General features: G+C 53.6%; 1 protein-coding gene across 1 annotated transcript in view; it reads left to right on the top strand.

Moving 5' to 3' along the window:
• The first annotated feature begins 1,527 nt into the window (after positions 1–1,527).
• POU2F3 (POU class 2 homeobox 3) overlaps positions 1,528–15,513 on the top strand; it is a 37,789-nt gene continuing 23,803 nt past the window's right edge. Inside the window, exons 1-3 of the mRNA XM_058857049.1 lie at positions 1,528–1,735; positions 5,648–5,701; positions 6,301–6,369. Coding sequence (XP_058713032.1) covers positions 1,528–1,735; positions 5,648–5,701; positions 6,301–6,369 — 331 coding nt within the window. The remainder of the gene's footprint in view (positions 1,736–5,647; positions 5,702–6,300; positions 6,370–15,513) is intronic.

The following is a 15,513-nucleotide window of genomic DNA, read 5'->3' as shown; positions in this document are numbered from 1 at the left end:
TCGGCTCTGGAGTACGGGAAACGTGCCAGGAGGAGCAGAGAGAGCAGAGAAACTCCTGCTTGGTGAACAAAAGGTGCTCTAATGTGGGGGAAGGAGAGCTCCCGTGGTCGCCAGCCTCTCAAGCTGGCTGGGAGCCACCAGCAAATAAATTCCCGTTTGACGCAGTGAAGGCATCTGATCACGTCAGCCTTCAGGATGGGGAAAACCCAGAGAAAAACACTCGAAAAGAGGGCGGCAGCTGCCCAGGAACGCCGCAGGGCTCAGGGCCTGAGTGGCTGGACGGGCAGGAGTCCAGCCCCTCCAGGAGCTCCACGGGAGCTGCCCGTGCCAAGCACCCGGTGCTGGTGCCACCTCACCGCTTCCTGAAGGCTGAAATCTCCCCTTCCCTGGAAATAAATGTCAGTCTGACCCGGGAACCCTCAGCTTCCCTCCACTTTTTCCTTTTATGAGTTTCCTTGAGCTCCTCCGCCCTCTCCTGCCATGTCCCGGGGATGTCCCCCCTGCCCATGCCGCGGGCAGCTCCAGCCCCAGCGCTCCGGACTGGGTTGGAGGTGAGGCTGGAGATCCTGCCCGCCCACCCATCCCTTCGGAGAAACCTGTCTTTCCAGGGAGGGAGAGCGGCATGTGGGAAAGCCGAGAGCCCTGGAACGTGAATTACCCAGGGAGAGATGAATGTGTGATAGCTCGTACCTGGCAGCTACTAATTGAGCGTTAACGCTTTCAGCAGGGCTCGGAGCGGCGCTGGAGCTCGGCCCTGTCACACGGGTGTCCCCAGGGCTGCTGGGGTCACCAGGGTGGCACATGGCAGGGACAGGGAGCAGCAGCCCGCTCCGTCGGGGTGGCTCGGTCCCTGTCACAGCACGGAGCGTGGGCTGAGGCTCTGGCCTCTGGCTGCTTTCTGCAGAAGCCAGCGTTAGGGGATTTTTTTCTTGCCTGGCTTCCCTGGAAGTTGGTAAATACTGCAGCTTGGAACAGCAGGCATGAGGAGGAAGAGGCTGGCTGTCACTTCTCTCCTTAGGGGACAGAGGTGGAGCAGGGTGTCCGTGTGCTAGCCCTGACCCTGCTCTTTGTCGCCAGCCAAGACAGGTTCCTTGGATGCTTTTCACTTTCCTTTTGGCGCTGTTTCGCTCCGCACCGAGGTTCGGTCCGCACCCAGGCGGAGAGGACACAGCCCCAGGGCCACGAGGGTTATCGGGGTGACCCAAACGCGTCCATCCTTCACCCCAACACCTTTCCTGGGGGTGCTGGCCGGCCGGGGGTGCTCAGGGCCGAAAGGGGGGACAGCGGGGCTTCGGGGCAGGTGCTGCGGGTGCTGCCCGAGCGGGGCCGAGGGCGGGCAGAGCGCTGCGCCTTCCTTCCTGCCCTCCTTCCCACCCCACCCCGCAGCCTGGCAGCGCTGCAGGGACTCATCCATTCCCGAGTTACTAATATGCAAATGGCAGCGTTTGCATGGGCCTGACGCCAAGCTGCTGGGTGTCAGGGCACCCGAGGGAGCCGGAGGTGGGGCGAGGCGTGGCACCGCGCCGCATGCTCACCTGGCCCTGCATGGCAACAGGCAATGGAGCTCTAGGTCCCTTCGGCAGCGGACCCACGGCCGCTTCGAGAGGCAGCGGGTGGCAGAGGAGGGAGGGCAAACTGGCAGCCCCTGGCAACCTGGGGCTGACGGCAGGAGGCTGGGCACACCGCGGATTTCCCCCCGCCGGCAGGATGGTGAACCTGGAGTCCGTGCACGCAGGTAAAGGGCACGGAGCGCACCGCGGAGCCGGGGCCGTGGGCTCGGCCAGGAAATGGGGCTTGCTCTGATTGCCGTGACCTTTCCCCGCTCCTTTCCCTCCTCTTCTCTCCCGCTGGGGCGCCTGGTGAAGTGCCCGCATTCCTGCCGGGTGATGGATGCTGCCCTGATCTGTTTCGGGGGCTGCCAAGCCGTGCCCACAATGTGGGAGCAGCGCTGCCTCTGCCAGCCCCAGCGGGGCTCAGGGAGAGCGCAAAGGGCTCTCGGGTGCCTGGAAAATGAGTGTTTAGTGCCTGACCTGTGCGTCCTGTCATTGGGATGAAGCCGGGAGGAGGGAGAAGGGATAAATCCACGGAGGGATGCGGCAAGGGTGGAGGGAGGTGTGTGAGAGAGAGATGGGACACGGGCTGAAAGGAGAAAAGTTGGCGACAAAGAGGAAAAGGAGGGAGAAATGAATGAGGGAGCTGAGGGAGGCTGGGTTGAGTCAGGAATGAATGAACAGCGATACTCAGGAACTCCTTCCAGGGGTCTGATCCAGAGGTGCAGCTCAGGGGCTCTCACGCCCCCTCCGAGCAGCCCCCTGGAATCAGAGCAATCCCTGCCAAATCCCCTGGAGCCGTGCTGAGCCCCGGCTCACCCTGCCCGAGCTGCCTGGGCTCAGCACAGGGGCAGGAGCACATCGGTGGGTGATGCTGGAACTGGAGCAGGGTGCTGGCAGCCAGACCCCGACAGCCCCGTCCTGGCAGCGGGATTTGGGGACACAGGGGCCACGCACCCCGTTAGTGACTTTTGTCCTGGGCTTTGTGCGGCACAAAACGCTCTGCTGGAGGGGAGGATGCATCCATCAGTCTGTGCCGGGCTCATTCCCTGGGATGGCCCTGTGGGAGCCCTGCTGTTCAGGGGACACCTGAGGGCTGGTAGCCCCTCCACAAGCCCTGAGTGCCCGTGGGCTCGCAGTCAGGCCTGCAGGGCAAGGTGCAGCAATGGCACCACCTCAGCCAGTGTCAGGGGCACGGGTGGGCAAAGCCTTTGCTCCTCAGCTGTATCCCAACCTCTCCACGGCTCTGGGATGCCTCTGTGGCCAGCCTGAGTGGGCTGGGGAGCCCTGGCCACGAGGGGAGGAGGGAGGCTCGTGGTCTTGGCTCGGGGTGTGAGGACTGGTCGGAGCACCTGCTCTGGGTGTGCTTGTGTTGGTGTCTCTTGGGGACGCGTCCCCCGCAGGCTCCAATCCACCCATCCACCCATCTGCCGGGCTTGTGGGCGACTCTTTCTTCATGAGAAGATTCCCCAGATCGATACTGTGCCCTCTGTCAGAGCCAGTGGCATCGCTCCCAGGCTGGATTTGGAGCTGTGGGTGCACGCAGCACTTCAACTCCCCCAAACCATCCCCTCGTGCTGTCAGAAAGGCCGGAGCTTTAAGGAGTCTCTTTGCAGGGAAAGGAGCCCAGCACAGGTGGGAGGGGGTTTTTTCACCCCTGTACAACATCTGTTCAGTTTTGGGGTCCCTCAGCAGCTTTGAGGCCCCTCTGTAACAAGCTGCTAGCAGAGCTGTGCTCAGCTTTAACCCCAGCCTTTGTCTTGGAGGTCTTTTCCAACTTTAATGATTTTAGGAGAAGACACAGCCCCCAGGGGGGCTGCCCAGGCTCCACACACTCTCCTCTTTGCTGAGACACTTCCCTGGTGGCTGCCACCACCCCCTCCCCGGGCATTTTGGATATTTCACCTCCCTGCAGCCTCCAGAGGGGCTCAGGCACCCAAATCCCAGAACGCTCCAGGTGATGCTCCCAGCCAAGCCGAGCTCCCCCCTCCTCCACGATCGGATTCCACTTTGAAAGCCATCAGGCTGGTTCACCCTTCGCCCATGCCCGAACAGCTACGGGGAATGAGGGCTTGGGAAAGGCTTTATTTGCTGACACCGTTTGTTTCGGCAAAAATAGAGATGCAGATATATCCCCGGAGAAGTGTCTGCACTGGCAGAGCTCCTTTGGTCTGGCTGAACCACCCAGCCTGCCCCTACCCCAGCTCTGTTTGGGAGCTGGGGCAGAGCAGCACATTTTTAATATGGCCCAGGCCACAGTGGCGGCTCCTAATAGGGCTGTGGTTAAGAGTTAGGCAGTCTTAAGCCGGGTTATTTTTCCCAGAGAGGTTTTTGGTTGTTTTTCTTTCCAAGCTTGATTGTCCTGTGTGTATTGCTAAGCTGGCAAAGCTGTGTGGAAGGAGCTGGACTCGCAGCCTGCCCTGTCTGAAGGTGTTTTTTAGGATGGAGCAGGGGTCAAAGCTGGGTTTGCATTGAGTGTCCATGAAAAGGTGTTGGCTACATTTAGATTAGGAAGTAATTGCTCTGTGTGTCTGCTCCTTGTTCCCAAGGATCCCTTGGAGGGTGCTGGTGCTGCACTGCTGTCCGTAGGGATACAACATCTGCCCTACACCTTAAACCTCTCAGATCAGCAGGCAGAGTTTTCCTTTTCTTCCTGATTATTTTTCCTTTTTTGTCCTTTTTTCCCCCCCTACAAGACATTCAAACTGCAATAACTTGTGCACATCTCCAGAGGGATTTGAATCTCGCTGAAAATAAAATTCCTGTGCATGGGAATCCCAGGGCATCTCCTTATCTCCGGGCTGCAGGAGGAGGGGATTTACCTGGAGGATAACATGTGATATGCAATCAAGCTGTGGTAGCAGCTCCTCCTTCCCTCCCCACCCAGCCCAGTTTTAATGGCAGAGGGGTGTAGGGGTCACTCCTGCAGGAGGGACAGAGCTTTTCAGTCTCTGCTTCTATTTCTGCCCTTCCCCAGCTCAGTCTGAACTGTTCCAGCTCTCGCTTTCCTGGGAATTAGATATTTTCTTTCCCCAATTTTATTTTTTTTTTTTTAACAAGCTTTCAAGCTTTCTCACCAAAGCAAGCACCAAACTTCTGCAGGCTTTTAGATTTTTTTTTTCTTCCTCTATTTTATGAGAACTTGCCTTTTTTTTTTTTTTTTTTTAAATACTTTTTGGCAGCCAGCAAAACTTTGTGCTTTGTAGATTGCCTAAGTTAGGGTCCCTTGGCAGTGGTACAAGACAAGAAGATGTTTATAGCTGATGGTAATTGCTCTTCCTGCAGTAGAAATGCTTAGAAGCCCCACTAAACGTTCATGTCTTAATTGCAGAGGGTTTATTTGAAGGGAAAAAAAAAAAAAAAATCCCACAACTCTTTTTCCCCCTTAATATAATTTAAGGAAAGGAAGTTTCTGAAGTATGTGAAAGTTTCTGCTCTCTGGTATAAAATCCTGATTTTTTTTCTACCTTTATTCATTTGCTGGAGAAAGTTTCAGACTTTCAACTTGATCAAAGCTATGAAATCTTGGCCAAAAAACCAGATTATCTGCTGTTTGCACACGAGGGAAACTTTGAATATGGGAGAAGAAAACCTGCACACACACAAAGCCCTGCCTGTTTTGGTGTGAGCAAAAGAGGGAAATGGGGATAAAAATCCAACGGGGCTGCTCTCATCCGTTTGGGAATAACAAAAGGTGGATATGGGGAAGAGGAAAAGGGTTTGCATGATGCTTTTAGGTGGCTTCCACCTGCCTTCCCTACCCCGGCAAAACCACAGCAAACACTGGCCCAGCTTCCCCGCTGTTGTTATTCCCCGATGCAAATGGGAAGAGTCTGTGGCCGGGATTGGCTGCAGGAAGCACATGCAAATCTCTCCAATAATAAAAAATTATCTCATTTTTTACCTTTTCTTTTTATTTTTTTTGCCCCCCTCCAACTAGTCTGGAAACAGTTAAAATTCCCATGGAAAGCTGAGGGGGTGTCCATCTGAATTTGAATAGATATCCCCCCCTTCTCCCACCTCTGTGTCCTTGGCCGCTTTTAAGGAGGAGATGAGCAGCCCGGTGTGATGTTGACCATTCCCACCTTTCCTTGCAGCTGTCCCCGAAGGAGAAAGTGGCCCCGGGTGTGGTGGCAGTCATCACTTCAAGGGTAAATGACAAATTCCTTGGCGTGGGTGAGGATGGGGGAGCTGGAGGGGTTGGGGACAGCGCTTTGGGGCAAGGCAGCTTCTGGGGGGCTTGTGAGGGATGTGAGCACCTGCATGGGACTGGGGAGAGCAGAAATAAAGTGCAGGTAGAGGCAGTGGGAAATGCAAGTTGAGTTTGAGCCATCTCGAAGGACAGGGAAGGGGTCTGGGAGAAAGCTGGAGGGATCCCCAGGTGTGGGAGGATGTGTCACAGCCAGACCACCACGGCAGGTTGGGGAAGCCTGAGCGGGACTGGGGAGCTCCCAGTGCTGAATCCACCCCTTTATCCCGTGGCTGAGGAGGGATGAGAAGGGTGAAAACCCCACAGCAAACTGGGGAGGGGGGACAGGAGTGAGGGGGCTGCAAAGAGCAACAGGAGGGAAAGTGCATCCTCAGAGCTGATGAATATTCTAGTGCCTGGATGTTGAGGAATCAGAAATTTGAAAGTCTGATGGTTTATTATAATTACACACATTCATTTGTGCTGTTTAGTGGAAGCCACATGTGCCTGTTGCCTGGGACTGTGACCTGTTATTAAAATCAGTTGTGCCTCCTTTTCCAGAGATCAAGATGAGCGGGGATGCGGCAGATTCCACAGATACCCGGCACGAACCTGACCAGGTGGAGCCAGGTAAGGAGGGTCTGGGGTGGCAGGGGCAGGAGAAGGAGGGGAAAGAAAAGAAAAATTAAGGGAGGGAAAAAAAAAAAAAAAGGGAATGTGGGTGCTGGAAGTTTCTCCCCGTGCTTTTTTCTCGGCTCCTGTTGCTGCTCTTGCAGCCTGGGAGTTGATCAGGAATGTGCTCCGGGCTAGGATTGCGCTGGTATCTTGATCAGCGATGCAAGATCCCTTGTGTGTGACTGCAGCGAATCCCTGAGTGCCTCCCTGATGTCCTCAGTGGGTTTGACATGGAAATTCACTCACGCCTCTGCCACAGCAATCGTGCCTTTGGAACAGTCCTGGTGCACTCAGCTTAGCTCTGTATCACCCAGGGGCTGTGCCAGGAGCTTTTCCTTAGGGAAAACAGCATTTTTCGGGCTCTGTGTGTGTGTGGGGAAAATGGGAGGGACTTTGGGAATAACCAAATCCAGCTGAGGAGTTCCAGCAAGAAGGGATGGAGAGGAGTGGTTGGGTTTCTCACCTCACACCTGAGGCTGCGCAGGCTCCAGCTCCTCCACATCCCTCAGATCTGGAATGCTGAGGCCCAGGGTGATCCTTTGAAGATGACAGGGATGGTGGGAGCACTGATTCCTGCCAGGTTTGCCCACCACGAGGTGTAACAGGCACCCGAAAAATCAGGTTTGTGTTTTCAGGCTGCCTGAAGTGAGATTTGAATATAAGGCCCAAGCCCTGTAATTTCCCCAGGGGCCGTGGTCACATCCCTTTTTAGGCAAATGAGCAACAATAAGAAATCATTTTAGCACCCACTAGGTACAGCAAATTGAGATTATTAAAAGCTGTGCTATAGGCTTACAAATCAACACCTTTCGAAACAAAAACTGGTGGAGAAAATGTAGAAAAATCAAATATTCTCTGAGTAATGAAGAGCCCTAAGCTTGGGCCAAGGGGATGTGTAAGAGCAGGAGAAAACTTTGCATGGAATTATACAATTTGAGATAACTTAGGAAAAAAAAGAGATTTTGGGTAAGCAAGAGAACTCCAGGTTTTAAAGGGACTAACCCCACCCCTTGATTTAGAAATCCTCTGTGCCCTTGGCTGTTAAGATGGGTTATTTGACATAATCTAAAATAGAGATAAAATCTGCTTCTATTCACATCCGTGAACTCTGATTGACTTTGGCCAGCTCAGCTTCTGCTTGGGGCTCTCAAATCACCCCAAGTTGGGGTTTGGGATAAACGAGCAACAAAACACATCCCCAACCCAAATCTCCTCCAGAACACCCTGGGAGCTGTTACAGGAATTAGGAACTGGAACCCCCTGAAATATTTGGCACTCATTGAGGGGTGGCAGGATTAATGAAGATTAAGGAAAATGGGGATTTAATTCTGGTATTGGCTGTTATTAAATGCAGTGGGAGGCTCTGGCTGCTGCTGCTGCTGCTGTTGGAGTCAGAAGTGTTAAAGCAGAAGCTGGCAGCACGTTTGGTTGGATAAAAGACGGGTTTTGGGTTTTTTTTTTTCAGCTTAAGCATCCCAGACAGCCATTAGCGTGAGCTGCAGCGCCCCTTTTTAGTGGTAATTGAGAAGAGAAAGCAGAGCAGTGAAGTCAATTTGTTTGAAAATAACAAAAAATGTTCGTGGCAGCATTGGCTGTGTTCTCTCTCGGAGCCTTCAAATCAAGCAGGGAAATCAGGACGAGTAAATTGCCTTCATTTGCAAAGAGTGCCACAAAGAACCTGTTTAAATCGCTTTTTTATTTATTTATTTTAATTTTTAATTATTTTTTCTGAGGCTGTCCCGGTGATTTTTTTGGTCTGTCCGGGTTCTTCTGGGAAAGGTGACACTGCAAAGGGTTGGGAGCTTCTTTGGGGGGTCCCCAGCAGCAGTCACAGCCCCTCCTGAGGCTGCCAGCCTTGGGGACACCTTGTAGGACCCTGGGGGGTGGCATCACCCTCTCACTCACCTGTCCAAGGTGCAGCTCAGGGTTCCTCACCCAAACCCTCTCTGAGTTGTTTCCTCTCTTCTTTCAGCCCTTTCTGTTTATAAACAACAAAACTCTCTTTGTGCCGAGCTTCCCAGGAAGTTTTGGTGCTCCCCTGCACGCGTTGTTGGAGGAATATTTACTGCAGCTCCAAATAGCGGCGTGTTTTGGTTACCTGCTTCATGTGGGAAAAGGCTCCGTGTGTTTTCTGATGACTCATTAATTGAATTTCCCATTTCCTACTGAATTAGGCCAATCCACGCGGCTCCCCAGGAAGCTCGTTCCCCCCCAAAGGAGGGAAAATTAACAATACTCTTACCAAATTAACAATACTAGACCTAGAAATCCTCCTAGGTGCAGGTACCCAGAGGTTTCTCATCACCAAAAGATGCGGGCTGGCTCCAAGAACTTGGGAAAAGAAAAAAGGAGGGAATTAAGTATCAAAATCCTTTTGTAAACCGAGCCCTTGATCTAAAGCTGATGCCTAAAGATCTGATGGGAAGTGTCAGTAGCAGAAGCATAATCTCATCCTTTCATATCCCCGCCAATTCCAGGTTTAGAAGAGAGGAAAAAAAACTGGGGTAATTTGGGGCATTGTTTTACTTTGAAAGTGTTTGAAATAATTGTGGGGGGTTTTTCTTTTTTGAGAAAATTGTTAAAATCGTTCACTTTTCATAGGTGGTTTGGAGAGCTCAGTGCTTTTTTCTTTTTTTTTTTCCTTTTCATCCACACCAATTTCATAGAAAATGTTTCAGGGCTTTTAAAAAAAATATATACTCCAGAAACTTGTGGTTTTTTGATCCCAAATCCCCCGGTTACAGTGAAATTATGCCATTTTACAAATTATTATTTAAAATATATATAATTTTTAAGGGTTCTCCCTGCCAAGCCCTGTGAATATTAATCCTTTACTTCAGCTCTGAATTTTTTAATCATGTGTGTGTTGGGGGGAACAGGCAGTTGCTCCCACGAGGGTTGGTTTGCCTTCCCCATCACCCCGGAGATGCAGGGCAGGCTGATCAGGGATCATCCCTTTGCTTTTAGGGCCCTTTTCCCCTTTCCCTGCGTGATTCCAAGCCTTGGCATCGGGGCCGGGCTCCCAGGCGAGCCTCCATGGGGGGTAATGAAGAGCAGCGAGTTTTCTGCTTGGCTCGGAGCTCTTTTCATCTTTTTTAAACTGATGAAAGCCATGCCAGCCAGAGCTCGGCGCTGATTTTTTTGATGGGAACTGTGGGGGCTTGGCAGTGCCGAGTGTCGCCCCTGGTCCTGCGGCCCCGGGGGCAGAGATCTCCCCCTTCTTGTGGTTTATCTAAGCCCTGCTATCTGATGCAACAGAACGCTGAGGTGGGACTTGCCCCTGTCTGTCTGTTTGTTTGTGTCAGACACTTGTTCCCCGCTTATCTCCTCCATCAAAACAGGTTACACCAAGCAGAGCTACTTCCCTTTGATTTCATCTGTTGAGGCTATGGGGGGGAAGCCAAAGCTTTTACAAAAAGGGCGATAGGGAAGCGCTTCAAACACAACTACGGGGAAGGGAATAGCTGCAGGCACCGCCAGCATCTGCCCTCCCCACCCTGGAACCCGCGGAGCTGGGCACTGCCAGCAGCCCAGGGTGGGCACCCCAGCTCCGGGGGGATGTGGGGTGCCCCATGGGACAGCCCTGTGGAGAGGGTTGGGGCGGCTCCTGGGATGGGGAGGTTGGCTGAGCCAAGGGAAGTTTAGGTTGGATGTCAGGGAGAAGTTTTTTACAGAAAGGGGGATAAAGTACCGGAATGGTCTGCCCGGGGAGGTGGTGGAGTCACCATCCCTGGATGTGTGTTAAACAGACTGGATGTGGCACTCGGTGCTGTGGTTTAGTTGAGGTTTTTGGGCTGGGTTGGACTCGATCTTGAAGGTCTTTTCCAACCTGGTGATTCCATAGTTCTATGGATCTGTGATTCCATGATTCCGTGATTCTGTGATTCCATGATTCTGTGATTCCATGATTCTGTGATTCCATGATTCCATTATTCCATTATTCCATGATTCCATGATTCTGTGATTCCATGGCTGAGCCTGGGAGCTGCAGGAGGAGCGATGGGGACAGAAGGCTGGCTTGGTGGAGCTCTGGGCTCGTGGTGGCCGTGGGAGCAGGGTTATCTCGCCCTCACAGCTCGGGTAACTTTTCTGAGTGCTTTAGGATCCCGACCAGGGAGGGACCCACAGGATCATCCAGGGCAGCTCCTGGCCCTGCTCAGACACCCCCAAATCCCTGGCAGCGCTGTCCAAAGGCTCCTGGAGCTCTGGCAGCCTCGGGGCCGTGCCCATTCCCTGGAGAGCCAGGCCAGTGCCAGCACCCTCAGGGGGAGAACCTTTCCCTGAGATCCATCCCAAACTCCCCTGGCCCAGCTCCAGCCGTTCCCTGGGTCACAGGGAGCAGAGATCAGAGCTGGCCCTCAGCCACGTGTCACTTCTCCCCTGTGGAGAGCACTCATGCAGCAATCCAATCCATCCTCTCAGGGGCTGCTGTGCTGCATCTGCTCCTGAGCATCCCTTGCGAGGAGCCGCTGCTGTGCCACCCATCCCTGCAGGTGCCGTCCTTCCCCTTGGTGCCCACTGGAGCCTGCAGCAAGGTGTCAGCACGGGGCACCTCCCTGTGCCACAGGACAGCTCTGAAACTGGACACCAGAACCTCCAGCCTGGCCAAATCCCCTCCCAGAGCCAGCGTTTTGCATTAAATCCGTGGCAGGGCAGATGGAAAATCAGAGGCTTTGCCTCAGACTGCCTCTGCCTCGAATTGAGCCCTCAGCTCGCAGGTGAGAGTCCTGCTCTCTTCTCGCACCTCTCTGCAGGGTGTGAGCTGTCTCCAGGTGCTGCTCTGCCCAGGGATGGCTCTGGGAAGGTGGCTCTTTGTGGCACAGTCTCTTTGGAAGGTGATGGATCATGTTGGGACAAGGTTTGGAGGTCCTGGCCTTTGTGTCAGCCCCTAACTGAGGTGAAAGGATCGAGCACACACGTGAGGGATGGCAGATTGGGCTGAGGGGTGCTCAGCCCCTGCTGCCTCCCAGCTTTTTTATTTTTTATTTTTTTCAGGGAGCTTTTTTTCTCCTTCTGCCTTTTGTTGTTCCCTCCTCAGCCCGGGCTGGAAGCAGCTTGCCAGGCCAAAGTCTTTTGAGGAAACTTGGCCTCTCCCGGCCCCACGCTGAGCTCAGTCCTGGGCTACGCCTTTGCTCCCCAAGGCTGGCTCTCCCTCGTGAAACTTTCCTCAAAGCCTCCAGGATTTCTCTGGTCTTTTCCCCCTGCAGCAATGCACAGCCCCAGGACAAGTCCCGGGTAAATGAAAGCTGCAGCGGTTGGGCTGGAAACAGCTGGTTGCTATGGCAATTGGGGCTGCTCGGGATTTGCATAAGGCTGATGATTTTCATAGCACAGCCACATTTAAGGCAAGCAGGAGAAATTTCCATATTCCCAGCTCCGAGTCAGTTGGGGCGTGGGGGAGGCCAGGAGGGGGATATTTGAAATTCAAATGAAGGTGATTAGGGTTTGAGGTTGGGTTATTTTATTTTTTTTTCTTAAACATCCCATTATGGAAGAGGATAAAAAAGGATGGGGAGGGGAAAGGGGAACAAAAGGCTGGTTTGACTTGAATTAGAGGGGCAAAGGAAGAGCTGGTCTGATCTGCCTCTTGCCTCTGGTCTAGGAGAAGAGACTTGCCCTCTCCCAGCAGCTGCAGGTGAAATGTTTTCCGTGGGAACAACTGCTGCCCTCGGGTTTCCTTCTGGAAGGTGCCCAAGTCTCCCACACTCGCTGTCCTGCTCTCCCCCTCGCCCTGCCCCACACGGAGGGGCTGCAGAGGGACCTGGGGATGGGGTTTCTCTGAGGCACTGCTGACAGAGGGAAGGCATTTCTATAACCCAGGGGTTATAAAAGCGCTCGAGTGTTCAGTGAAAGCTTCCCCTGGAGTCTGGAGCTGTCTGAGTCAGCACAAGATTCACTTTTGCTCACCAGCCTTGGCTTTCCCATGGGGATGCTCCGATGGTTTGGGTTTTTGTGTCTTTGGAGCAAAGAGTTCAGATTAGAACTGCAGCCTTACCTGGCTGCCTCAAGAACTCCCCATCCTGCTCACACTTTAAAAAGCACTTTTTAAGCGCCTTGGGAGCATCAAGTGTCCCAGCAGGGCGTGTGGGAATCCAGGGAATTGACTGGTGCTTGCTCATCTGCAGTTCCTCCTGCCCCAGTGCTGGTGGGAGCGGCTGGAGGGAATCAGGGGTGGCCACTCTGTGGGGAAAAGGTGATTTGAGCCAGGTCCCAGCATTCAGGGCCTCCTCCTGGCTCTGGGGAAGTCGCTGGTGTGGCTGCTGGGAGCAGCAGCATGAAGGCCATGCCTTGGTTTTTGTCTGGATTTCCAAAGTCAGTGGACATCCTGGGGAGTGTTTCGTGCTGAATATCTTGTTTTGCTTATTCCTTCAGTGCAGGTGAGCATTTGCCTTCATTTACAGCTTGTGGGACAAGTACTGGTTATAGTTACAGGAATTGCCACCCTTTTCTCTACCAGCACTTGGGCAATCTCTTCACACCTTGTTTGAGGTGAGAGATTTGAACAGTGAATTTATCAGAAATGCCCCTTGAAAGGCACCCTGCACCCGGCCTGCTCTGCCAATCTCCTGTGGCATTGTGCTTCATCAGATGGAGTGCAAAAATCTCCAGGATAGGTGAGATTAATCTTAATTTTAGGTATTCAATCCTCTGAGGCTTCAGCCTGACCCGCTCACCCCAGGCAGTCCCTGATGGAAACGGGGATCTCCAGAGGGTGATTCATCCCTGTGCCATCTATCTCAGGGGCAAGAGGAATTGCCCTCTGGAAGCTCCTGCTTCCTCTGCATGGCTGCAAAGGGAGCCTGGAGCAATTGGCTCCCACTGAGGCACCTGAAAGTTTCAGACATCTCAGGCCAGGCGGCCGAACCCCTGCGTGGAGTCTGCCTGGCACTGCTCCCCCAGCGCCCTTCAGCTCTTCCCCATTTCCCTCCCAAATGTGCAGCAGCAAACTGATTCCCTGCGGGAATTCTCCAACACCTGCTGCAGGCTGGAATCACCTCCTCATCCCCCCGTCCCTCCAGAGCGTGGGGTGAGTTCAGTGCAGCTGCCTGGGAACAGGGATGAGCCCTGTTGGAGTGGCCAGGTGAGAAGTGTCACTCCCTGGAGGTGACACCTGCCCGTGTGAAGATGAAGGCCACCCTGATTTTACTTTTCCCCCATTAAGGTGCTTTTATCCTGCAGGGCCGGACTGGCTCTGCAGCTCTGCTCCCCATGGATCCCTCGCCCTGGGTTTTCCAGGGGGGAACAGCAGCGGGTGGGGGGAAGCTGCCCGGAACTGCTGCGCTGCTCCCATCCCCAGAGAAACCTCCCCAGGCAAACTCGCACCAGATCTGATGCCAGGGCTATGCAAAACAGCTGCCAGGTGAACCAAGGAGAGCAGCACAACCCTGGGCTGCCGGGCTCGGGGAGCCAGCTGAGCTTATCACTGCTTTTCCAAACAGCCAGGAGCCGAGGGTGAAGCCCTGGTGATGGGCGAGCTGCTGGGAATTGATGGGGCTCCAAGCAGCCTTTTCCCATTGAAATCCCAGGGCTTCCCCAGCCCCGTGGAATTTCAGGAAGGGGAGGACTGATCTAGCAGATTCTGGAGGTTCTGGATCCCACTGTGTCTGGCTCGTGCAGCAAAAATCGAGTTGTTGGCTGGGCTGAAGCTCCATTAAAATGAGTGGAGTTCTGGCAGCTTGCAGCAGGAGAGAGAATCTGCTGCCACTTACACTTTTCTTTCTTTTTATCTCCTGGAGCTAGAAAAGATTAAATCTTAAGTGCAGATTGTTTGAACAGCTCGTTCCTTTAAGGAGAGAAATGACTGCTGCAGTGCGAGTCCTGATGTTGACAGAAACTGGGAGGAAGCCGAGGCTATTTTTATAAAGCATTTGTAGGAAAGTTACAGTTCAACTGAAAGAGGAGAGCTGTTATCCCTATCACACCCAAACCTTGGCTCGCAGCTGCAATCACCTGAATTTTACATTTACTGAAACAGAAAAAGAAGGGCCAGATTTGTTTGCAAATAAATCAGTGCCCAAACACTGGTTGGTCCTGCAGAGATTTGTGTATCCAGCTCCCATTTACATAACCACTGGGAGCAGAAATCACCCCTCCCAGTTTTAAACCTCTCCCTCTTGGACATCTGAGGCTGAACTGGTTGCCCCTGGGTCCCTTTGGAGTCAGTCAGGAGGAATAGTCATCTCCAGAGGGCCATTCCTGCCGGGGAGATGGGTGGCTGAGATAGGAGCAGGAATGGCCTCTGGAGGTGCCTGCTGCTCCTTCTGTCTGCCCAGGGAGCTCCCTCCGACTCAGACACCCCACTCAGTGCCAGCCTCCAGGAATATCTGCTCAGCTGGCACAGAATTCCCAGCCTGGGTGCTCCCAAATCCCCCCCTTGTTGATCTGCAGGGATGTGGAGGATGCCGTGTGTGGCTCTGTAGGAGAGGAAGGGACAAAGAGAAGGCCCGAGTGTGTCAGTGCTCGTGGAGGGAGGGAAAGGCCAGAGATGGAGAGGAGGGGAAGGGCTGTGCTGGGGGATGTGGGGCTGTGCAGGGAAGCTCTGTTCCAGCCACACCTCTGGGGTTCCAGGCTTTGGGGTGAGTGCTGGTGACTCAGCCGTCGTCACTGGGACCCAGGGATTCCCCTGCAGCTCTCTGAATCTTGCCTCATCACCGCGCTGCGCCCGAACGTGAGCGAAACTCCTGTCTCCAAGAAACCTGGAGATTACCTTTTCCTTCCTGTTCTATTTTAGCAGCTGGGAACTTTTATTTCCTCCTTCCCTCCTGGCTTTGCTTCCCTTCAGCTGCTGCCTCCAGATCGCATCAAACACCCCCCCCACACCCCGTGGGGGTTTCAAAGGTAGAAACTGCAGGCCTTGAAGATGCTCCTGCGGTCCTGCTCAGGTGTGTGGATGCTGATTGTGATCATCCATTAACGCTATCAGCGTTCCCATCGCTGGATTTGCCCTCCTTGGCTTTTGGGGCTGGAAGGGAGCTGGAACGCAATGAATGAACCCCATTCCTGGGGAGGGAGCAGCTGGAGAGAGCTGGACAGGGAGCAGAGGGGGTTGGAGCGAGGGAATTACACGGGGAAAAGAGATAAAGGGCTGGGAGACAGCAG

Source organism: Poecile atricapillus, chromosome 25 (assembly GCF_030490865.1).
Source record: "Poecile atricapillus isolate bPoeAtr1 chromosome 25, bPoeAtr1.hap1, whole genome shotgun sequence".
Lineage (NCBI taxonomy): Eukaryota > Metazoa > Chordata > Aves > Passeriformes > Paridae > Poecile > Poecile atricapillus.
This window is presented reverse-complemented; position numbering and strand designations above follow the sequence as displayed.